Source organism: Bos mutus, chromosome 8 (assembly GCF_027580195.1).
Source record: "Bos mutus isolate GX-2022 chromosome 8, NWIPB_WYAK_1.1, whole genome shotgun sequence".
In the NCBI taxonomy this organism is placed as follows: domain Eukaryota; kingdom Metazoa; phylum Chordata; class Mammalia; order Artiodactyla; family Bovidae; genus Bos; species Bos mutus.
The window spans coordinates 727,420-749,676 of record NC_091624.1 but is presented as its reverse complement, the minus strand read 5'-3'; the positions used below and the strand labels follow the sequence as shown (position 1 = coordinate 749,676).

General features: G+C 50.4%; 1 protein-coding gene across 1 annotated transcript in view; it reads right to left on the bottom strand.

Annotated features, from left to right (window-relative positions):
* Positions 1–22,257, bottom strand: part of SNTG2 (syntrophin gamma 2) — a 118,463-nt gene that overhangs the window by 51,841 nt on the left and 44,365 nt on the right. Inside the window, 5 exon segments of the mRNA XM_070376064.1 lie at positions 2,518–2,559; positions 2,672–2,715; positions 12,366–12,423; positions 12,508–12,564; positions 22,074–22,211. Coding sequence (XP_070232165.1) covers positions 2,518–2,559; positions 2,672–2,715; positions 12,366–12,423; positions 12,508–12,564; positions 22,074–22,211 — 339 coding nt within the window.

The window sequence follows — 22,257 nt, the reverse complement described above, 5'->3', positions numbered from 1 at the left end:
TGCCCGGCCCTCGAATGCATAACCACCGGCTTCTGCCCGGAGAACCCAGGAACACCTTTCCTCTCACGCGGGGACATTTCCATGCCCCCCAGATCCTGACGTTCCCCGCCCCCGTGCCTTGGCCTGTGAACCCCGCTGAACACACGAGCCTGGGTCAGCTGAGTGAAGGGAGAGCAGGACAGCACCGTGAGCATGAGACAGACGCTCTGCTCGGACGGCCTGGCGGCTGGGGGCTCTCTGGGACCACCCTCCGCCCAGGCTGAGGCCCCAGAGACAGGAGCGCACCACCCTAGCCCCTCCTGGCTGACACGTGTCTCCTGGGACAAGTGGCCCCAGGCGATTCTGATCAAAGTGCAGGGTCACCGCACTCCCTCCTCTAACCCCGGGCAATGCCCTGCAGGTGTGGGTGTCCGAGGGTGGGGGACACACCCGGGGAGGGCTTGGCCCCACAGAAGCTGCCGGGTCCTCAGCTCATGGAGTTTTATGCTGAACACCCGGGAGTCACCTGGACAGCAAGGGCCTGAGATTTGTGACTCTCTCCAGGGTCAAGTTCACCCACTGCTTCTGTCATGCGGATCTGCACGTCTGTGTGTGCATGCACACTCACGCACACCTGGAGAAGCAAGCAACCAGCCTCAGCTCCCACAGGACACCTTCTACCAAACACACTTTGATCTGCTGAGTGACCAGCGTGACCACACGTGCGAGATGCTGGGATCGGGGTGCAGGGGTTCAGAGGGTTCAGGGGTGAGGGCTGGGCTGCAGCTTGGAATTGGAAGATTCTGTTTCTACCAAGGGAAGGCTTTATTTCTAAGGGTTCTTGAGTTCAAAACCAGCAGAACTCAGGATCTGGCCTGAGACCTTAGCGATAGCAGAGCAGCTGTGCGTGACTAAAACACGTATAAAAAAGAACCCATTTCAACTTGAAAAGGAGGCCTCAGGAAGTGAGTCAGTGCCTTTTTGGTGATTATGGCATTTTGTTAATCAATGGCTCTCATAGCATCTAAGACCCTGGACTGCCATACTGGACTAGAAGTTAATTTAACATTTGATATTTTGAAAAAAATTCTGACCATGTTGCATAGAAACGCAGTTCTGCACCATCTCTCCTTCTGAGATCCTTCAAGATCAAGCACGGACCCTACTCTGGCCTCTATGGACGTCAGGCTCGGGTCTGCGCTGGGGGCTCCAAGGCAGACAAGTGGGGCTGGGGCACCCGCAGGGGCACCCGTCACCCCAGCGTCCCCGTCTCCCTGCCATCACTAACCTCTGCATGCAAGTCAGACCAAGCAATTTTCCAAATGTTGATTTCCGTTCCTCTCTGAATGGTGAGAGGTCTCAGAATTTGCTCAGTAAAATTAAGTAAAGTTCCCTCCCTGCCAGGGCCGCTCCAATTTCGTGTGTCAGTGTGGATGGGGACATGGTGCCATAAGCAGCGGGACATGGACAGTTTCTGTCACCCTGAACAGTGAGGCTTGCCAAGGCAGGAGGCAACGAGCAGGCAGGAGTTCATTCTGTGGAGCTTTTTGGTTGAGCAGAACTGCCTTTTTCCCTTTTAGTATTAATTGAATCTAGAATTTACTCTGAAAAATGAGGGTGTGAAACTGTGTGATTTATGAGGTCTTCTACAAATTTAATATTTTTATGAACTTCATGAACCCGAAAAGCTGAGATCGTGTATGTCATTAGCCACACTGATTCAAGCATGGCTTCTGTATCACATAAGACTGTGGACTTATAATTTGATAATTTGGTCCAAAAGGTATATTTATATTAGTCAAATATTGGGATAGCTCTGTGTATTAAGTTTACACGTCTTTTACTCAGAAGCTTTTCTTCTGGATGAATGCTTTCCCCCTCCTGGGGGCTTGGATAAAGTTACCTGGCTGTGCATTGTCTCTTTTTGAATTACTGTGTGTATTCTCACCTTAAGAAAGCAAGCTTTTGCAGAAATTGATAAATATTTTGCAGAACTGATATCAATTTTGCAGAACTGATAAATGTTAGGTTTAGGAAATAAATTACACGTCATCCATTTGAACCTAAACCTTAAACCACGTGTCCCATCCAGCCTGTATATCTTACCTCCATGCCTGGAGAGTTAAAGGAATCCTTCTTAGTAACGAACCACTAATATGCTGCGTTGTGGACCCTGACCCGACCTTGGCCAAGGTTCACATCTGGAAAGGCACTGGGGCAAAGCCTGTGACCCCCGTGTCCACGGGCCAGCATCCCAGACGGGCACCACAGGTGAGCGTCCTGAGATGGCCTCCAAGGTGGATGAGCATGCAAAGCCAGAGGGACCCTCACAGGCTCGACACGGGCCACCCGGGAGGGCTCCTCACTCCCTGAGTTTCAGCCCCCATCTTCAAAATAGGAGCCACCAAATCTACCTTTTACAGCACCCGAGAGGCCCCTATGAACACATGCATGAAATGCATGCATAGAAACAAAATAATTAGAATAAGAGAATATCTAATAAAAAGAACAATATCCATAAAAAAACCACACACTTACCACTTCTTTGTGGGTTGCACTTTCTACATTGATGCCATTAACCTGAAAAGATGACAAATTAAGAATTTTGAGGATAATAATTGATAAGTCTCAGTTCAGAACTAACAGGAACTAACATGCAACAGAGCTAAGGACTGAAGTTCAAGATACTGACCTGGAGCAGGGCGTCCCCTACGAACAACATCCCTGTCTGGTCTGCTGCAGGGTCGTAAAAGGGGCAACAGTGTTAACAGAGACTCAGAGACATCACGCTCCTTGGTGGTGGCTGAAGCAGAGTGTGCAGCCACCGGTACAGTGTGTGCAGGTGTGTGAGTGTGTGCACACGTGGACGTGGGAGCCTGTGTAGGTTAATGTATGTGTGTGTGCCTATGGGTACACGCGTGAGTGTGGGTATCTGTGTGTGCGTGTGTAAGTGTGTGTGCACACATGTGGATGTGCCTGTGAGAGGCAGTCTGTGCATGTGTGCACAGGTATGCACATTGAGTATGAGTGTGTGCACATGTGTGAATATGCATGCATGCATATGGATGTGTGTGCATGTGGGAGTTTGTGTGGGTGAATGTGTGCATGTGTGCACAGGTGACTGTATCTGTGTGTGCACGTGTGCACGGTCATGCACACGCGTGCATGTGTGGATGTGTGATGTGGGAACGTGAGCACGTGTGTCTGTGTGCGTGTGCGTGTGCATGTGTGTCTGTGTGCGTGTGCGTGTGCGTGTGTGTACACGGGTGTGGGGAAATGCAACGTCACATCAGCAGCCCCTCCAATGCAGCTACACATTCAGCTGATTTTAGCACATTAAGAGAGTTACTTTCCAAACACAGAGCCTTGTTTAAAGAGAAGCACAAATGAAGGGTTTCATTGCACATGTGGAAAGTCTGATCCCCATTTTCCATTAAGTCGACACAGACAACAAAATAGGAATTACACAAGTCCCTTAGGACTTCCCCCTTTCTTGGGAACACATTTACACAGACTGTTTTAATTAAAGGGAATGTGCCCAGAATATTAAAGGCAAAAGGAAAGAAAACCTTTGCATTGTACAGTTTGAGTATAATCTCTATAGCATATTTCCACTTAATTTTTCTATTATCATAGGGGAAGAAAGAAACCTCCTTTTAACAAGACTGAACAAATTTGCACCAAATGTAAAGCATTTTTCAGTGTAAACCCTGGCAGCTGTCTTTTCTTTAATGCAAGTGCCTGACTTCGGCTCTGCTCTCCCAGGGACCCCGTGTGAGGGGCCCAGCTTGTAGCATCACACTGTCGTCCACACACCAGAGCCGGGAATCCCCTACCCCCGCCCCTTGCCAGCTCAGATGTCTTAGACATCTGGGTTGATTTCAGTAACTGATCATTTGGGCCACTTGTTTTTGCTCTTCCTGGGCTTTAAGTTCCCACCTTATGTTTAAATTGACCAACAAAGAGGGATCCCTGGAAACCCAAGCCCCCTCCCACCTCAGTGAAAACAGGCCCCCAGGGCCCTCTCTCTCTGCCGGCCACCTTGGTCTCACTGTGTGACCAGGTCTGCTGTGTAATTTCCAGGTCCTACCAGTAGAGAACCTCTACTTTTTCAAAGTTCCCTCAGGGTTACTGCCCAGGGCGTCTTGCAACCACAGTAAGAACCAAGAAGGCTGGAGCAGCCGCAGTGCAGGTGATGGCCGAGACCCGCACAGAGCCCATTTTCACAGGTATCTTTTGCCTTCATCTAGATTTGCTTTATGTCTTTGGTTAAATATTGAAAACCAAGTAATAAGCTATTCTTTTAACAGTGGCATTCTTTAAATTCCAGAAAAATATTTAATGTCAATTGTTAATGTTAGTTCTAGTCATTAACTATATTAAATTTTGTTGAAAATAAAATACAATCTTTATACCACTAAACGCAATGGTATTTTAGGTAACTAATGAAGAGTTGACTCATTGGAAAAGACCCTGATGCTGGGAGGGATTGGGGGCAGGAGGAGAAGGGGACGACAGAGGATGAGATGGCTGGATGGCATCACTGACTCGATGGATGTGAGTCTGAGTGAACTCTGGGAGTTGGTGATGGACAGGGAGGCCTGGTGTGCTGCGATTCATGGGGTCTCGAAGAGTCGGACACGACTGAGCAACTGAACTGAACCGAACTGAATGAAGTTACTATTTACAGAGACTTTGCCCAGAAAAACCTCCACTGCCCATTAGGTGAGACCTACTGATAGAGACCTCTGTCTCTCTCTCTCTTTCTCCATCATTTAAAAAAGCCAATTAAAAAAAACTTTCGAATCAAATCTTTGAAGTGTTGTCCCTTTGATGGACACTTTTAGTCCTAAGAAACAAATTAGTGGTGGTGGTTTAGTCGCTCAGTTGTGTCCGACTCTGTGACCCCACGGACTGCGGCCCACCAGGCTCCCCCGTTCCTGGGATTCTCCAGGCAAGAACACTGGAGTGGGTTGCCATTTCCTTCTCCAATGCACGAAAGTGAAAAGTGAAAGTGAAGTCGCTCAGTCGTGTGGACTGTAGCCCGCCAGGCTCCTCTTTCCATGGGATTCTCCAGGCAAGAATACTGGAGTGGGGTGCCATGCCCTCCTCCAGGGGATCTTCCCGACCCAGGGATCAAACCCACATATTCTGCATTGCAGGTGGAGTCTTTACTGACTGAGCCACCAGGGAAAGTGGTAAAATGGATGTAAAACAGTATCATGGAAGTTTGATTTTAATTTAAAATTTTAATTAATGTTCCTAAATAAAATAAACTTTTTGGTCAGATTAATACAGGTTAATGGGTTTCAGTTGAAAGTGGTTCCAGCTTATTTCTGTGGTAACCCTGTCATTACATCAGGATGTAAAATGGAAACAGGCCATAATATATTTTGATCCACATAAATATTCAAACATGCAAACTAGCTGCAGGGAGATCGTCTGTATTTGTTATTCTTGCCGTTTCAAGTCAAATTAACTGCCATCACTAGTGTTATGTGAGGTTATGCAAATTTAATCATTCTTTGCAACACAATTGTGTTATAACAGAAATAATTTGTTTTCTCTGCAAATTAATTAGTAAGATTCAGACATGTTAAATATTCATTCACATAAACTTCTGGGGAATATTAGAAAATGATAATACCTCCTAAAAAGCCTTAGTGTTAACTGCACCAAGAATCTGGGTTAATAACGAGGGAAATCCAGTGTTTCTGGTGTCTCACACCCACTTCATCGTCCTTCACAAGCGCCGAGTCCTTTAAGGCCAGGACCAGTCACACGTGGGCATGGCCATCGCCCAGCAGGGGTCACGGGCGCTGTGGTCACAGCCCCTGCCCCGCCCTCAACTCCCGAGGAGTCCTGCTTCCTGACACGTGTTCACCTTCCAGCACAGCACGGGGGTGGGATTTTTATACTGAAAGATGGTACAGAATACTCAGATTAAAAAGCAGCAGTCTGGGGAGCACTGACTCAGCCCCACGTTTACATGGAGGTGCTGTGCGCCTTGCACGGATGCGGGCCGGCCTGAAATAACCCAAACAATCCTGGCTCGGCAGACAAGAAGACACGCAGTGTCCCCCCAGGAGGAGGCAGCCTTCTGCCACACAAGCGTCACTTCAGATCAGAGGGTGAACTATCAGAAAATGTTATACACACCTCTACACTCACTGCGAACATGTATGTGATCCTCTAGGTCCTTTGTTGGAAAAGCTCTTTGGTCCTCACTATAAAGCCCAGAATTGCTGGTGCTGGTTACTCCAGCCGTGGTCCCGTGACCCAGAGTCGGAGAAGGAGAAACTGCCCTTCACAGACCCGAGCGCCCAGAGCATCCTTCCGCCGTGTGGTCCACCGTCGGCCAGGTCTGCTGTTTATGAACCACAGCATCCTGCTCTGGAATTTACCACCGGGTCTGACGTGTCAGTCACCTCTTGCTGTCGGTGAAGAATGACCTAAGCCAACTCTTTAGCTGTTTCACCACCTGAAGTTTACACATTGTGAGCAGACGAGAGTGCCAGCGCGTGCATCTGAGGCGATCCAGACGAGCTTTTCCTCCAGTTATTCAGGGTTAAGGTAACTCATCCAGGAAGCCTGCCCTTCAGTGCGGAGCTCACCAGCACCCTGAGCGATTGGTGCTGCAAGAGGAGCTAAGCGGGGAGACAGAGACCTGACCCAGAGGCGCCAGAGACGGGGCGCTGGGGGGAGAGGGCGGGGAAGCCCTCGTCCAGCCTCTGATCAAAGTGGGAAGACAGAGACCTGACCCAGAGGCGCCGAGAGACGGGGCGCTGGGGGAGAGGGCGGGAAGCCCTCGTCCAGCCTCCTATCACTCACTCTTGGCTCAAAATGGGGGAAAACTCCACCAACTTTGAAAATAAAGAGACACAGTCTGAAGAGCTGTGCTGAGGTTCCATCCTTAGAGGACACGCAGGGTGCGTGGAGCCCCACAGCCAGCAGACTTGGTAGGGACGCCTGCTTGGATCCACGCAGAGGCCCAGCCGCTGTGGCTGCAGGTGGGAATGCTGCGGGGGCTGACCTGGGGCGGGGGGACACAGAAGCCCCTGCCCCACCTGTGACTTCTTGCAGCAGATGGCTGCCATGGGATGGGCGGGGTGGGGGGGGTACTCAGCGGCAGGCCTAGAGGACCAGAGCTCTGGGCTCCTTGACAGCTGACTCCCGTAGGGAGAAGCCCGCGGGGACAGGGTGGGGAGGGTGGTAGGCGGCTGGGCAGAAGCGGAGTCCTGGCATCGTAGCAGCTCTCCCACAGGCTCTGCACCCCCACCTGACCGCCTGCCTGCATCCTACCAGGCTCCATGCAGTTCTGCCTGGCGACCAGCAGGCTGCCGTCCAGCGCCTGCTCTTGGGGCTTCTCCAGGGTCCCGCCTGTGAAGCAGTCAGTCCAGAGAGCACTGGCTCAGTCCTGGGTCCTGAACAGGGACCTGCCCAGGGCCTGGGGGGTCGTCACCATGGCGATGTGCTCCCCTCCCAAGGAGCCCACAAAGGGGGTTGAACCACCATCAGAGTAGCTGCAGATGGAAGGGCTGGAAGGTTGATAAAGTGAAGTCTCTCAGTCATGTCTGACTCTCTGCGACCCCATGGACTGTAGCCCACCAGGTTCCTCCATCCATGGGACTTTCCAGGCAAGAATACTGGAGTGGGCTGCCATTTCCTTCTCCAGGGGATATTCCCAACCCAGGGATTGAACCTGGGTCTCCCGCATTGCAGGCAGACACTTCACCGTCTTAGCCACCAGGGCAGCCCTGGAAGGTCAGTGATGTGCTTTTAAAAACAAACATTCTCTTCACTTTACGAGAAAGTTTGACCACAGACACCATTGGGATGGGCTGTGAACAGCGGCATTCCCTGAAGAGGTCGCCCACTTCCTGAAGCCTGGTACGTGGACTCCTCGGGGGACAGAGGGCACGCGGCCTCAGAAGGAACGCCAAGGCAGGAGCTGCGGTGTACATGGAGGAGACAGAACCAGAGGGGAGGCAAGGACCAAGGGGAAGAGAAAGCTTCACACTGAATCAGCCAAATCCATTAATTAAAGAAATCTCACAGGTGCGGCTAGAAGCTCATCACCGGTCTTGTCTGACGACAGCACTTCATGGAAGCGAGACACCAAACGCAGGTGAATGTGCTGGAGAAAAACAGCACACAAGGCCTCGGGGGACCTCACACCCCAGGAGGCTCCGCAGTGTCCCCGAGCTCCGAGCTCCGTTTGACAGATCTCGAGGCCATGCCGCCAGAAGGCAAAGTGTGGCGACACAGTGTCTAAGCACCTGTGACGACCACATACCCAGGCCCGATGTCCGGCCAACGTGGGAAGCCCCCGCCCCACCCTGACCCCGTGGCAAGGACAGTGAAGCCACAACTGGGCACGTGACCTCCCTGCGCCTTTCCTCCCCAGCTCCAGGGTGGTGCCCAACGTTGCCCAGGTACTGGAACATTCTCTGGACAGCAACCTGAGCAGTTTTTAATGTAAAACTTCTGACCCTGCTTTGGACCACCCCCAAACAACCCCCTTGGCCCCCTCAACCCCTTACTCATAAACAAGACCCAAGTCCCTCTCCAGGACGAGACGCTGAGGACCTGCCCCAGCCTTCCATCCCTCCTCTCCTCCCCAGCTACCCTCCCCAACTGGCTCCCCCTGTTTCTGAGCAAACAGGCCCATCGACCCTTCATCTTGCATCTTTTACAAGTGTGGGATGCTGCCCGGCAGGGCCTGCTCACACCTTACTCTGCTTGATTCAAATATTTGCTTAAGCATCATCCACGGAGAGATTTCCACTGACCACCTTGTAACAACAGAGATGCTCCGTCCACTGCTCGGCACGCCCCAGCATCGTTTAATTTTCTTCAGGGCAGTGGTCACTGTCTGAACGTGTATTGTGATCTGTTCACTGACGGCCAGTTTCCTCCCACTGGACACAAGTGTACACGAGCAGTGTCTGCCCGGAACGCCCAGAAGAGTCTGATCCATACAAGGCGGCCATCGAGAGCAGGCGGGTCGGTCTGAGGATGAATAACTGAATAAACGGTTTTATATTCTGCTCTGACCTCTGAAACTCCAATATTTTGGCCACCTGACGTGAAGAACTGACTCATTTGAAAAAACTGAAAGATTGAAGGCGAGAGGAGACGGGGATGACAGAAGATGAGGTGGTTGGATGGCATCACCGACTCAATGGACATGAGTTTGGGTAAACTCCAGGAGTTGGTGATGGACAGGGAGGCCTGGCGTGCTGTGATTCATGGGGTCACAAAGAGTTGGACAAGACTGAGTGACAGAGCTTAACTGAACCGAACGGTTTCCAGCCGCCCAATCCTTAGATGCAACGCCAGGTGGACATCAGGATGCTGACCCCTCTGGTCCCCACATGAAGCAGGAGAGAAGCCCTCCAGCTCCAGGTCCCCTCTGGGGTGACTGCAAACCTGCCTCCTCAGGGAGGGGACCAAGCCAGGCACAGCCCTGCAGGAGGGTCCCCAGCCCTGCCCCTGAGGGTCTCACCTCCAGGAGAAACCCTAACTTGGTGGGCTGCTGGGTGGGGTGCAGGTTACCGGGTTATCAGCGTCTCGTGCACCTGCCTCACGTGTGTGGACAACTTCCCGGCGCCTGGGCCCCTGCACACTGAGGACCCTCCTGACACCGACACATGCGGCAGCTCGGCCAAGGGTCCCCCTGCCTGCAAGACGCACGTGTCCTGAGCCAAACCCTGAACATGTGAACTTGGTGAGGCCATCCCAGGTCCGAGATCTCAGCTCACTGAGCATTTAATTCAGGAGTGCAGGGTGTAGAACACTCACAGTGAAGAGAGGAGGGCGTGGGTGGGACGGTCACAGCAGATGAAGGGGCGCCCTGGCGTGGGGCGGGGCTGCTCCCCAGCCTGGCCAGGGCAGGATGTGGGGATGGAGAGGAGGCCCGGGCGGGCGGGATGCAGGACCCAGGACCCAGAGGTGCAGGAGGCAAGGAAGACCTGGTTGGGAGACTCACTGGGTTTGAGATGCTCGGGACGCTTCCTGGAGCTGGAGAGCAGAGTCTGCTTTCCGGGAGAATCGTGTCTGCATATGCGGGCCCTGCCTAGGGGACCAGACCCAGGGGGCTGCAGACACGGAGGAGGTGATCCTGTCACCTTGCAGGCCGCCTTGGCCCATTCACACCTCCGCAGAGAAGGGAGATGCTCTTCCTGAGCTGAGCAATCTTTTTCTGATTTTAATCTTATTCCTGAGAGGGTAACAGGCAGGAAGGCCAGGGGTCTCCAAATGGAGCAAATAGGCTGCATGTGGCAGACACGTTTCTCTCTCTTAAATGGCAGGAGGAAGCCAACCACAAGTGTTAGATCTTTTCCTTCTTTACAAAATTAAAGGGAGGTTTCTCTTACATTCTGTGCTGCCACGACAACACCTGGCTCCACCTGAACTGAACTTTCTCAAACCTTGAGCTAACCAACGCATTTTCCTTACAGAAATGTGTGTCGTAAGCTATGTTAAAGAACTGTGTATTTACCCCGGACTCTGCGTTTCTTCAAGTCGTGAGGGCTCTGAGTTTTGAGACATCTCCTTTTTCTAATTAGCAGCCTGCTAGTAGCTATATAACACCCAGCTAAAGACGAGCAGGGGGCACTCTTTCTGCCGGCTCCTGACGTCTGTGTCAGAAGCCTTCTCCGTCTCTTCTACACTTTAATGGACTTTGTTACACGAAAGCTCTGAGCGACCAGCCTTGTCACTGGACCCGGACTGAATCCCTCCAGGGCCAAGAATCCCAGTGTCTTTCACGGCTCAGCAACACCTTTCATTCCCCTGTTTTCATCCTTTTCTGAAACATATTCATACCCACAAATTTAAAAATTTACTTACAAAAAAGAACTAAGAATGTTCACAAGCAGATTTGAGCAATCATTCCCACAATCATTAATCAGCCCGCCAGACAGTTATGGTCACCCAGAAATGACTATACACTCTGAGTTCAGCAACAACTTGATTCATTCTCCTTGCAGACCCTCGATCTAAACACAGGGGCCACTGAGCCCTGCCAGCTCTTCAGCTGCATAATTGCAGCACTTGCCTTATACAACAAAAGGATGTCAGTCCAACAGAAGTGTATGCTTCTTTGAAGTGCTTTGAAAACCTTGAAAAAGAACGGCCATTTGGCTCAGAGACCTGGGTCCTCATGATTATAATTAAAGCCATATTTCCTAATAAGACTGGAATCCTTTTGTGTCGCCAAGAAGAGCAGCATAGGAGGGCCAGGCTCTTGTTTTTCCCTCCTAACAATGGCTGGGGGCTCTCCAGGAAAAGCATCCCCTGCGGAAGGCAGGCGGCTTTATGGGCTCAGGACCCTTAATGCCCACAAAGTGTGATCCACCTGCTGCAGACTTTAAGGGTGGGCTTTGCGACTCTGCTGGAAAGAGGGGAAACTGCAGTCAAGCTGCATCCTGAGTGTCCTTTTGGTACAAAAGAGTCTTTATGCAGAACACACGTGTTGTTAAAACCTCTTTTCTGCACGACTGACGTCAAAGCCACAATGGGGGCTTCACCTCACCATGAACAGTCCCTGCAGGAAAACAGGACCGTGAGACCTCTGGGAGCATGAGGCCCGAGGTCACCAGGCTGTGCCAGCAGGCCCCCTGCTGATGTGGACCAGGTCTGAGCGTCCTGGGGGAAAGCGTCACTTGTTCCCCCAGCCTAGGAGTCCAGGAATCTCATCCAGGACCTGTCAACACCCTGGCCCTTGACCTCATCCCCTTCAACACTCAGGCTGGCCCTCGACAACGTGGGCTTCACGTTCGGGGCCAGGTGTCCGTCTGCCCGGGTCAGGCGGGATCACCTCCTAGACCTGCAGGAAGGACCTTATAGAAAGGGCAGATGGGCGGCCCAGGGGGCAGAGGAGCCCGGAAGAGCTGGATTAGAAAGTGCCATGAAGTGAGTTTATCAGAAAAATATGCACTTTGATGGAAAGCCACCTGCCCAGTACTCACTCGCTCTCACCCTCACACTCTGACCTCCCGGGAGAGGCAGCTCTTCCCAAAGCCATCATCGCCGTTTCAGCACCACGGCCAGCGGCCTCCCTGCCTGGCCCCATGGCTGTGACGCGATTTTACACCCGAACCTCGTCACACTGACCCTCCTTTCACTGCACCCACCAGAGGTCTGTCTTTCCTGAGAAATCACTGCCGTGTCCGTGTCTCCTGGGGTCAACGTGATGCCACACTGTGGGTCAGTATCTCTCTTAAGGGCTGGTGGGATCGGGGATGAGAACGCAGACAGCTGTGAAATAAGACGGCAGGCGGATGGCCAGGCGACACACACAGCGGCTATCTTCCCGCTGAAAACAGAGCTCTATACTCCAAACTGCGGCCATGCACACACGGTCATGCGGCTGCTTTTACCTGCGAGGTCTCTGAATATCTTCGATATGACCACAGGGACGCCGTGTTCCACGCCGCCCTGGAAGACAGGCACAGGGGTGCAGTGAAGACGGATTGGGGACCTTCACAGGGAAGCGTCGGGGGAAAAGCAATGCATTCATACCTTTATGCTCAGGCCCAGGCCGCCCACAGGCTGTCTGCGAAGCGTAACAGTTCTGTGCTTTAAAAAATGTAGAAAACAAGCCCAGTTTAGGTTAAAATGGACAATCAGAAAGTGAATGCAAAATGTATACATTAACTTCTTTATTAAAACTTCAGACATATGGGGGACATATGTATACCTATGGATGATTCATGCTGATGTTTGGCAGAAACCAACATAATTCTGTAAAGCAATTATCCTTGAATTTAAAAATTTTAAAAAACTTCAGTAGCCATTTATATTTCCAAAGGGGAGCTGCCTAATCACTGCAGCAACAGCACCATTTCAAACCTGCACTTGGCAGAGCTACAGGGAAACAGACGGCCTGGTAAGAAACAGCCGTACCGTGCTGGTTTAAGATCCACCCCGAGCTCCTGCAAAGTCGGTCATCTCACCCCGTTCTGGCTCTGAGGGATGGAGGCCCCGTTCCCAGGCAGCAGATGGGGAGGCTACAGAGCGCATGCTCAGCCCTCCGTTTCTAAAGTCTGTCATCTCCCCTGACCCCCAAAGAGGCTGCCTGCGCACCGTGCTGCTCTGCACAGCTCACCATTTTCAGATCAGTCGTCAAGTAATCGATGCTAACTTGTGAACGATCCATCATTTCACGTCCTGACCCAATTTAAAGCTGCCAGTGCTGACGAGAAGCCAAGACTAACCCTGCCGTGGCTGACGAGTCAGTCACACCACCTCTCAAGTGTTCCAACATGTAAGGTGTGTATTTGGTCTAAACTGACTATTTGTCAGTGAACAGGGTTGGCCAAGGATTGATGAAGTGGTGTAGGAAGCATGTTCACCTCCAAAAGTAGCAATGGGAATAATAAAAAGGATGCACATTGCTTTGATAATTTCTGTAAAAATTGGAGAGATTCACAGCAAATACGCTGGCATATGGCCAATATGGAGGGTAATTACTTAGGGTTCTGCTTACTACTTTTCAAATGTTGAAAAATTACATAATTAAAGGAAAAAATTATAAAATGTTTAGTAGACTATGCAAAACACTTTGCTATTATGATTTTACTTACTTAAAGTTTCACTGAAAGACAAATTTTTGTGTCTTATTTGCACACTTATATGCACACTCACACAAACACATATAAACCATTATTTATTCTATCCTTAAGCTAAATCACAGTGTAAACTTTTATAATGAATTTGGCCCATCTATTCATTCTTTGTGGGCTTCCCAGATGGCTCAGTGGCAAAGAATCTGCCCACAATGCAGGAGATGCAGGTTCAATCCCTGAGTCGGGAAGATCACCTGGAGGAAGAAATGGCAACCCACTCCAGGGTTCTTGCCTGGAGAATCTGTGGACAGAGGAGGCTGCCTGGCTACAGTCCATGGGGTTGCAAGAGTCGGACATGACTAAGCACACACACACACATTCAGTATCTCAAGGTTTTCATGTTCTCAAAGCCAATCTGTCCTTGTTGAAGAGAAGAAGACTATGGATTGAGTCCACACACATTTACTGGGCGAATGCACGGTGCTGAGGGCCAGGACCAGGGCAAATTCCACAAGAGTCAGAGTCGCCGATGTCCCGGCAGCTGGGAAATTCCTAAGAACTCGCTGACAATCCATCCTCCACTTGTTGCGAAAACGCTGCCCGCCCTCCTCAGAGATCGTGAGACTGTTAAACCCTCAGCTCCAGCCTCTACCCACAGACGGTGCCCAGGTCCCCCCTCAGGACCGACCCCTGCTTTCCAGGACCCCTTCTGTGTCTTTTGGACCCATTTACACGCAGGCCCCCCCAACTATCACCAGTCCTTGCCTGTGGAAACAATTCTTCTGGAAATGACCCACCCAAGGAAAAGGGCGGTGGCCCTTCTAAGACATGCAGACTTCAAACAGGACTGACTCCTCAACAGCACGTGTACAGGGCTAGCTGGTGATTGCCACAAAGCAGGGTTTCTCCCAACTCAAAGTAAGCCAGTCAATCACAAGCCTTGAGGTTGGCTCGGGGCCAGCATACAAAGTGCCCAGAACACAGAGAGAAAGGTTCTGGGCCCGATTCTAATTTCTCTGATCACTCTGTAGATCTGTGATACGAGCTGGACAAAACCTGTGAAGAAGGCCAAGCACATAGGACACAAGCGATTTCAGAAGAGAAATAGGAGCAGACGCCCCAGGACCTGCCTGAGGTCCCTCATCATGGGCCAGAGGAGCAGGGGGGTGTCCCCACGGACGGGAGATGGGCAGGTGTCCCCAGGGCCTTCGGGGCGGGGCGGGCCTTGTCCCCCAGGGACGGGGGGATGGGAGGGGAGAGGGTGTCCCCAGGGCCTTCGGGGGACGGACGGGGAGAGCAGGTGTCCCCCAGGGCCTTCGGGGGACGGACGGGGAGAGCAGGTGTCCCCCAGGGCCTTCGGGGGACAGACGGGGAGAGCAGGTGTCCCCCAGGGCCTTCGGGGGATGGACGGGGAGAGCAGGTGTCCCCCAGGGCCTTCGGGGGACGGACAGGGAGAGCAAGTGTCCCCCGGGGCCTTTGGGGGTCCCAGACCCATGTCCTCCACCAACTCAGGGCTCGCCGGTGTCGGGTCCTGGCTCCCGTGCCCCATCTGCCCTCTGCGTCTCCATCACTACAACCGCCAGCTCCCTTGCTGCGCCAGGGCCCCCTAACCACTCACCTGTCTTCTCCAGCTCGTGGTTTTCATTCCTGAGATTTCTTTAGATCTACTTTGCAGCTCTGGCTTTTTGTTTCCAGATGTTATCTAACTGGTACACTGAGATTCCAATTTCATTTATTTTCTTTATTCGCTTTTGCTGGTTTCACAAAGGCTGGATCGCTGTATACAATCTCTCCTTCCTTTGTCAGACTGTTAGAACCTTCTGTTTAGTCTTCAGACACAATGAACACACGCCCTTCACGTGATGCACTTGGCTCTCACAGCTCAACGTCTCTGCAGACCCACCTCTGCACCTCCGCTCGCACTGGCTTTCTTCCCTGGCGAGAACCCGGACTGGGAGTCCTCTCAGGCCCCGGTGGAGAGCGTGCATGTTCCTCCAGAAGGCCTGCACCAGGCCTGCGTGCACCAGGGCCCCCTGAACCTGACACCACCTAACCGCATTTTCAGCAGGAGGATCTTCAGGCCGCACGGGAAGCGTGAACCACAGCACGAGACCCGAGTGAGGGGCGGTCGGGATGAGTGTCCTCAGGGGCGTTTGCCTGGCTTTGTCCCTCCTCCTTCAGAAGCCAATGCTGGCCAGGCAAGAATTCTTTCGCGGGGGGCACTGTCTTCAAGCTCACTCTCTCCCCGTGTGACTTGGGACCTCCTCCCTCTGGGTGGATGGACTCCGGTCAGTCGTTTCCCCTGGTTCAGCCCAGGGCCTCCTCCTGAGGTCCACTCTCCCACGTTGCCCAGCTCAAGCTGGGCAGCAAACACCAGTCCAGGGACTGGTCCAGCTGGGCTCACACGGTGAACTGTCACCAGAATTGCCAGTGTCTCACGCCGCCTGCCCTTCTCTCCTCTCGCTGCTCTGGGTGCGACCTTGAGAAGTGACAGGCAGCACTAGATCCTCAGGCAGCAGAGCAGCAGCTACGTGCTGCCGCAACCCTGTAATGAACCCTGTGAGCTCACCAACAACTTCTGCCGTTTCTTCCCAAACCGAAGGTATGGAGTTCTCTAAAATACATTTCAGCCATAAATGTGCGATGACTTAAAGTGCCAGATACAACACAGACATCTTTTCAATTCTTTCTTCCTGTCACTACTTTTTACTCCATCACTGCATTCATTCAAGCCACAAATGTAATCTTACAATTTAGAAAAATAAAATAAGTCAAATGTACAGACACAACCATAAACATAAAGCAATCTAAACAAAAAGTCTGAAACATAACAAGCCAGCTTCTTCATATGGCAAAGCACATTCTCTCTTTAGGAGACAATTAGAAAACCCAGTCAGTCAGTTCAGTCGCTCAGTTGTGTCTGACTCTTTGCGACCCCATGAACTGCAGCACGCCAGGTCTCCCTGTCCATCACCAACTCCCGGAGTCCACCCAAACTCATGTGAATCCAGTCGGTGATGCCACCCAGCCATCTCACCCTCTGTCGTCCCCTTTTCCTCCTGCCCCCAATCCCTCCCAGCATCAGAGTCTTTTCCAATGAGTCAGCTCTTCGCATGAGGTGGCCAAAGTACTGGAATTTCAGTTTCAGCATCAGTCCTTCCAAAGAACACTCAGGACTGATCTCCTTTAGGATGGACTGGTTGGATCTCCTTGCAGTCCAAGGGACTCTCAAGAGTCTTCTCCAACACCACAGTTCAAATGCATCAATTCTTTGGTGCTCAGCTTTCTTCACAATACAACTCTCACATCCATACATGACCACTGTAAAAACCATAGCCTTGACTAGTTGGCAAAGTAATATCTCTGCTTTTGAACATGCTATCTAGGTTGGCCATAACTTTCCTGCCAAGGAGTAAGCGTCTTTTAATTTCATGGCTGCAATCACCACCTGCAGTGATTTTGGACCCCAGAAAAATAAAGTCTGACACTGTTTCCACTGTTTCCCCATCTATTTCCCATGAAGTGATGGGACCGGATGCCATGATCTTCGTTTTCTGAATGTTGAGCTTTAAGCCAACGTTTTCACTCTCCAGTTTCAATTTCATCAAGAGGCTTTTTAGTTCCTCTTTCCTTTCTGCCATAAGGGTGGTGTCATCTGCATATCTGAGGTTATTGATATTTCTCCCAGCAATCTTGATTCCAGCTTGTGCTTCTTCCAGCCCACGGTTTCTCATGATGTACTCTGCATAGAAGTTAAATAAGCAGGGTGACAATATCCAGCCTTAACATAACTCCTTTTCTTATTTGGAACCAGTCTGTTGTTCCATGTCCAGTTCTAACTGTTGCTTCCTGACCTGCATATAGGTTTCTCAAGAGACAGGTCATGTGGTCTGGTGTTCCCATCTCTTTCAGAATTTTCCAAAGTTTACTGTGATCCAAACAGTCAAAGGCTTTGGCATAGTCAATAAGGCAGAAATAGATATTTTCCTAGAACTCTCTTGCTTTTTCGATGATCCAGCGGATGTTGGCCATTTGGTCTCTGGTTCCTCTGCCTTTTCTAAAATCAGCTTGAACATCTGGAAGTTCACGGTTCACGTATTTGCTGAAGCCTGGCTTGGAGAATTTTGAGCATTACTTTACTAGCATGTGAGATGAGTGCAATTGTTCGGTAGTTTGAGCATTCTTTGGCATTGCCTTTCTTTGGGACTGGAATAAAAACTTTTCCAGTCCTGTGGCCACTGCTGAGTTTTCCAAATTTGCTGACATATTGAGTGCAGCACTTTCACAGCATCATCTTTCAGGATTTGAAATAGCTCCACTGGAATTCCATCACCTCCACTAGCTTTGTTCGTAGTGATGCTTTCTAAGGCCCACTTGACTTCACAATCCAGGATGTCTGGCTCTAGGTCAGTGATCACACCATCGTGATTATCTGGGTCGTGAAGATCTTTTTTATACAGTTCTTCTGTGTATTCTTGCCACCTCTTCTGTTAGGTCCATACCATTTCTGTGGGCTCGATAAAGGACAGAAAACCCAGAGATTTAACTATTCGGCGTGCCATGTTGATTGGAAGAGACAGGAATACAAATGAAATATAAAATCGCCAATTCTAGACTCTGATGTTGAATCAGCAGGTCTGAGAATCTGTGGGTTTTATAAAAGGGTAAACTCAGCTTTCTCTCCCTCTTTCCTGATAAGAACATCCACCCAGAACAGATACAGTGCTTATTTTTTCAGCAGTTTCACGAACACTAATAGAGGTCTACTCCTTAATCCTGTTTTCTCAAACAGACAATACAGAGTGTAAGTGCAACCCAAGGTGTAAAGCTCAGTGCAACTGGGTCAGGTTCCAAGAGAACCAGATCCCCTCCAGTCTCACTTGTGAGCAAGTGCTCGTCACAGAGCCTGTTGGTTGTGAAGCAAGCATGAGCCTCCCACTGACAACAGAGCTCGAAATGTAAGGATCAGTCAGCAGCATTATTTCTGTTAAGAAAGCTGACCTTGGAATTGAAAGCACCAGTGTGAGCCACCCCCGCAGGAGTGGGGTGTCTGCCCTTAGACTCTGACAGGCCTTGCGGCCCCAGTGACAAGCCGACCCCTGCCTGACCTCACATGGGTGGTGGTGTTGTTCAGATGCTCAGTCGTGTCCGACTCTTTACAACCCCGGGGACTGCAGCATGCCAGGCCTCCCTGTCCTTCACCATCTTCCAGAGTTTACTCAAGTTCATGTCCATTGAGTCGGTGAGGCCATCCAACCATCTCATCCTCTGTCATCCGCTTCTCCTCCTGCCCTCGATCTTTCCCAGCATCAGTGTCTTTTCCTAAGAGTTGGTTCTGCCCATCAAGTGACCAAAGTATTGGAGCTTCAGCATCAGTCACGGACGGGGAGACGCAGTAAGTGTGTGTTGAATCCAGTGATGCGTTTTTCATCTCCTGGGACCCACACAGGGACTCAGGGTTCAGTGAGGTGTGAAATCCACACTCATTTCTGCTGCTGATCAGCTGGGGAATAATTATTCCATCTCCCTCTCCTGCAACTCAGAGTAATTTTAGATGATGGAAAATAAGTGCTCTCCATCAGGTTTCCTGTTGGAGGTTAACATTGAAACACTCAGCAATATGAACATAAGAGAATCACTGTGTCCTGACACCCCCAGAGGTGCTGCATGATCTGTAGAAATAGCCATGACTGTTGCTGGAAGTTGTCTTTTTCATTCTCCAAACACATGATAAATTCTCAGGTCAAAGTTAGTTTTATTTTTAGTTTTAGTTTTATTTGTGAAGAACACAGGTTTCAACTGTTTCTCCAATCAGTGGGATTGAATTCCAGTGGGATTCTGAGTCTGGTGTAGAGAAGGCATTCTGATCTCAGGAGCTGAACATGTTCTTCTTGGTCCAAAAACGTCCTCTGAGTCCACCTCACAATTACCCAGCCCAGATACACACGTCGATTCAAGAATATTTCACTCCTTTCCTACAAATGAGGCTTCCTCTGGAAGCAGCAGAGATCAGTAAAGATGGAGCCAGGAGGCTGACAACATAACCTCGGAAACCACCCTTTGATATACAGCAGGCAATTCCAACATCAAGCTTCAGGCACCAATAAATCACTTGAAACCATAAACATAAATTTACGAACATACACCCATTTTTCTTATGAAGGAACCAATAATTTTCATCAAGAAGGTAACCTTGGGCAGAGAATCTGACAATGAATTCTAAAAAGTATAATTTATTTTTCTTGGACAATACACAGGAATCTGTATGCAGGTCAAGAAGCAACAGTTAGAACCAGAAATGAAACAACAGATTGGTTCCAAATTGGGGAAGGAGTACATCAAGGTTGTATATTGTCACCCTGCTATTTAACTTATGTGCAGACTACATCATGAGAAATGCCGGGCTGGATGAAGCACAAGCTGGAATCAAGATTGCCGGGAGAAATACCAATAACCTCAGACATGCAGATGGCAGAAAGTGAAGAGGGATCAAAGAGCCTCTTGATGAAAGTGAAAGAGGAGAGTGAAAAAGCTAGTTTAGAACTCAACATTCAAAAAATGAAGATCATGGCATCTCGTCCCGTCACTTCATGGAAAATAGACGGGGAAACAGTGGAAACAGAAAAGCTATGACCAACCTAGACAGCATATTGAAAAGCAGAGACATTACTTTGCTGACCAAGGTCCATCTAGTCATGGCTATGGTTTTTCCAGTGGTCATGTATGGATGTGAGAGTTGGACTGTGAAGAAGGCTGAGCGCTGAAGAATTGATGCTTTTGAACTGTGGTGATGGAGAAGACTCTTGAGAGTCCCTTGGACTGCAAGGAGATCCAACCAATCCATCCTAAAGGAGATCAGTCCTGAATGTTCATTGTAAGGACTGATGCTGAAGCTGAAACTCCAATACTTTGGCCACCTGATGCGAAGAACTGACTCATGTGAAAAGACCCTGATGCTGGGAAAGATTGAAGGCAGGAGGAGAAGGGGACGACAGAGGATGAGAAGGTTGGATGGCATCACCAACTCAACGGACAAGAGTTTGAGTGGACTCTGGGAGTTGGTGGACAGGGAGACCTGGTGAGCTGCAATCCATGGGGTTGCAAAGAGTCAGACACGACTGAACTGGACAATATAGTACAGAAACGTTACCTGTTTTTACTATAACTTATCTGAAACTTTCTACTGATTTCAAATTCACCATTAAGAAAGGTGACACTTTTAAGTGGTTACAGAATCACCCTGACTGCTTCCTCCTGATCCCTCTCCACCCACGACCCATGGTCCTGAGAACACGCAGAAGATAATCAGCAAAGGGAAGGTCTTGTGCAGCTGAGCAGGAGGCCGCCCCGCCTGTTGGAGAGGGGCACTCTTGGCTCCTAGGGACTCTTCTAAGAGCTAGAGGAGGCGGCTTTGCAGGATCCATGGGGCAGGGTGGGGGGTGTCCTTGAGATGCAGAACCAGGGCCTGAGGATCCAGGGGGAGCGTCCTGTCTCCCACCCTCACTGTGAGGCTCCACCACCCTGGATGTGCAGGGGATGCCCTCAACCGAGGCCCGCAGCCAGAACGGGGGCAGGACCTGGGTGGGGGGACAGCCTTGGGCTCCAGGACAGAAGGAGGAGGACGCCGTCCAGGGGGAGACATGCATGTGAGGACATGGAGGCAAGGTCATGGCGCGCCCTGATGACAGCACACTGACCACAGGACTGTGGACAGACCAGGTGGAAGCATCCTGCCCACATCATCTCTGTGGTAAAGGTTACAAGGACTCAGAAATCCCACAAACAAGGGGTCTCCAGTGCCCCTAGAAGAGCCAGCCCACCTGGGGATGGCAGACCTTGGGGTACTTTCAGAATTCTTCCAGAATGTATCCATAGCCACTTAAGCCCACTGGGAGGAAAATAGGAAACTTCAAATATAACGTGTTATATATTTAATACATCATCTGCAGTAGTCTCAAGTTAAATTTGGAGATAAAACTTGAAAAACCATTATTTCCTAATCTTTATTCAATATTCTAAAACATCCAATACATGTTTCTTACCTTTAAGAACATTTCACTTATAACTGAAGCCAAGAAGGACCAAGCTTTATGTGAAAACTCTATTTGCATCCATGGAGGCAAGGACAGGTGGACGCTGAAGAGCACATGCTGTACTTTCTCTGCCTGTGGTTCCGGGCAGAAACCCTGGAGTTCTTACTCCTTCAGGAAGGAGACGAACTTGCTCATCACAGCTTTCTAGTTTCCCATGAGAATATGCTCAGTCTCATGGTGTGCTGTCTGGGGATGTTTTTAATATAAAGCTCCTCAAGGAAAATATATTAATAAAGAAATTAAGAAAGCCACCGAGAGAGGAAACAATATGAACTTGGAAAGGTACTTTGCTCTGCAGCAACGTGGGCACCTGGACAGGGCTGAGGTCCATCCGGCCATGTCCCGCAGGACCCCCGGGAGCCCCTCTTGCGGATCCGCGTGACATGGTCTAGACAAGCCCTGGGGCTGCAGACACGGAGGCACTTACGTTTGCACTGGGACCGCTGCCACTAACACAGATGACATCCTGTTTCTGAATTGTCAGTACCTCTTTCGTCAGCTTCAGGCGGACGTCATAGGCGTGGCCAGACACTTCATCGTGCAACAAGGCGATCCCAGTTTTAGTCTGAAACAGAGCAGAGGTGGGAGGCATGAGGGCAGAGAGCAGGGGC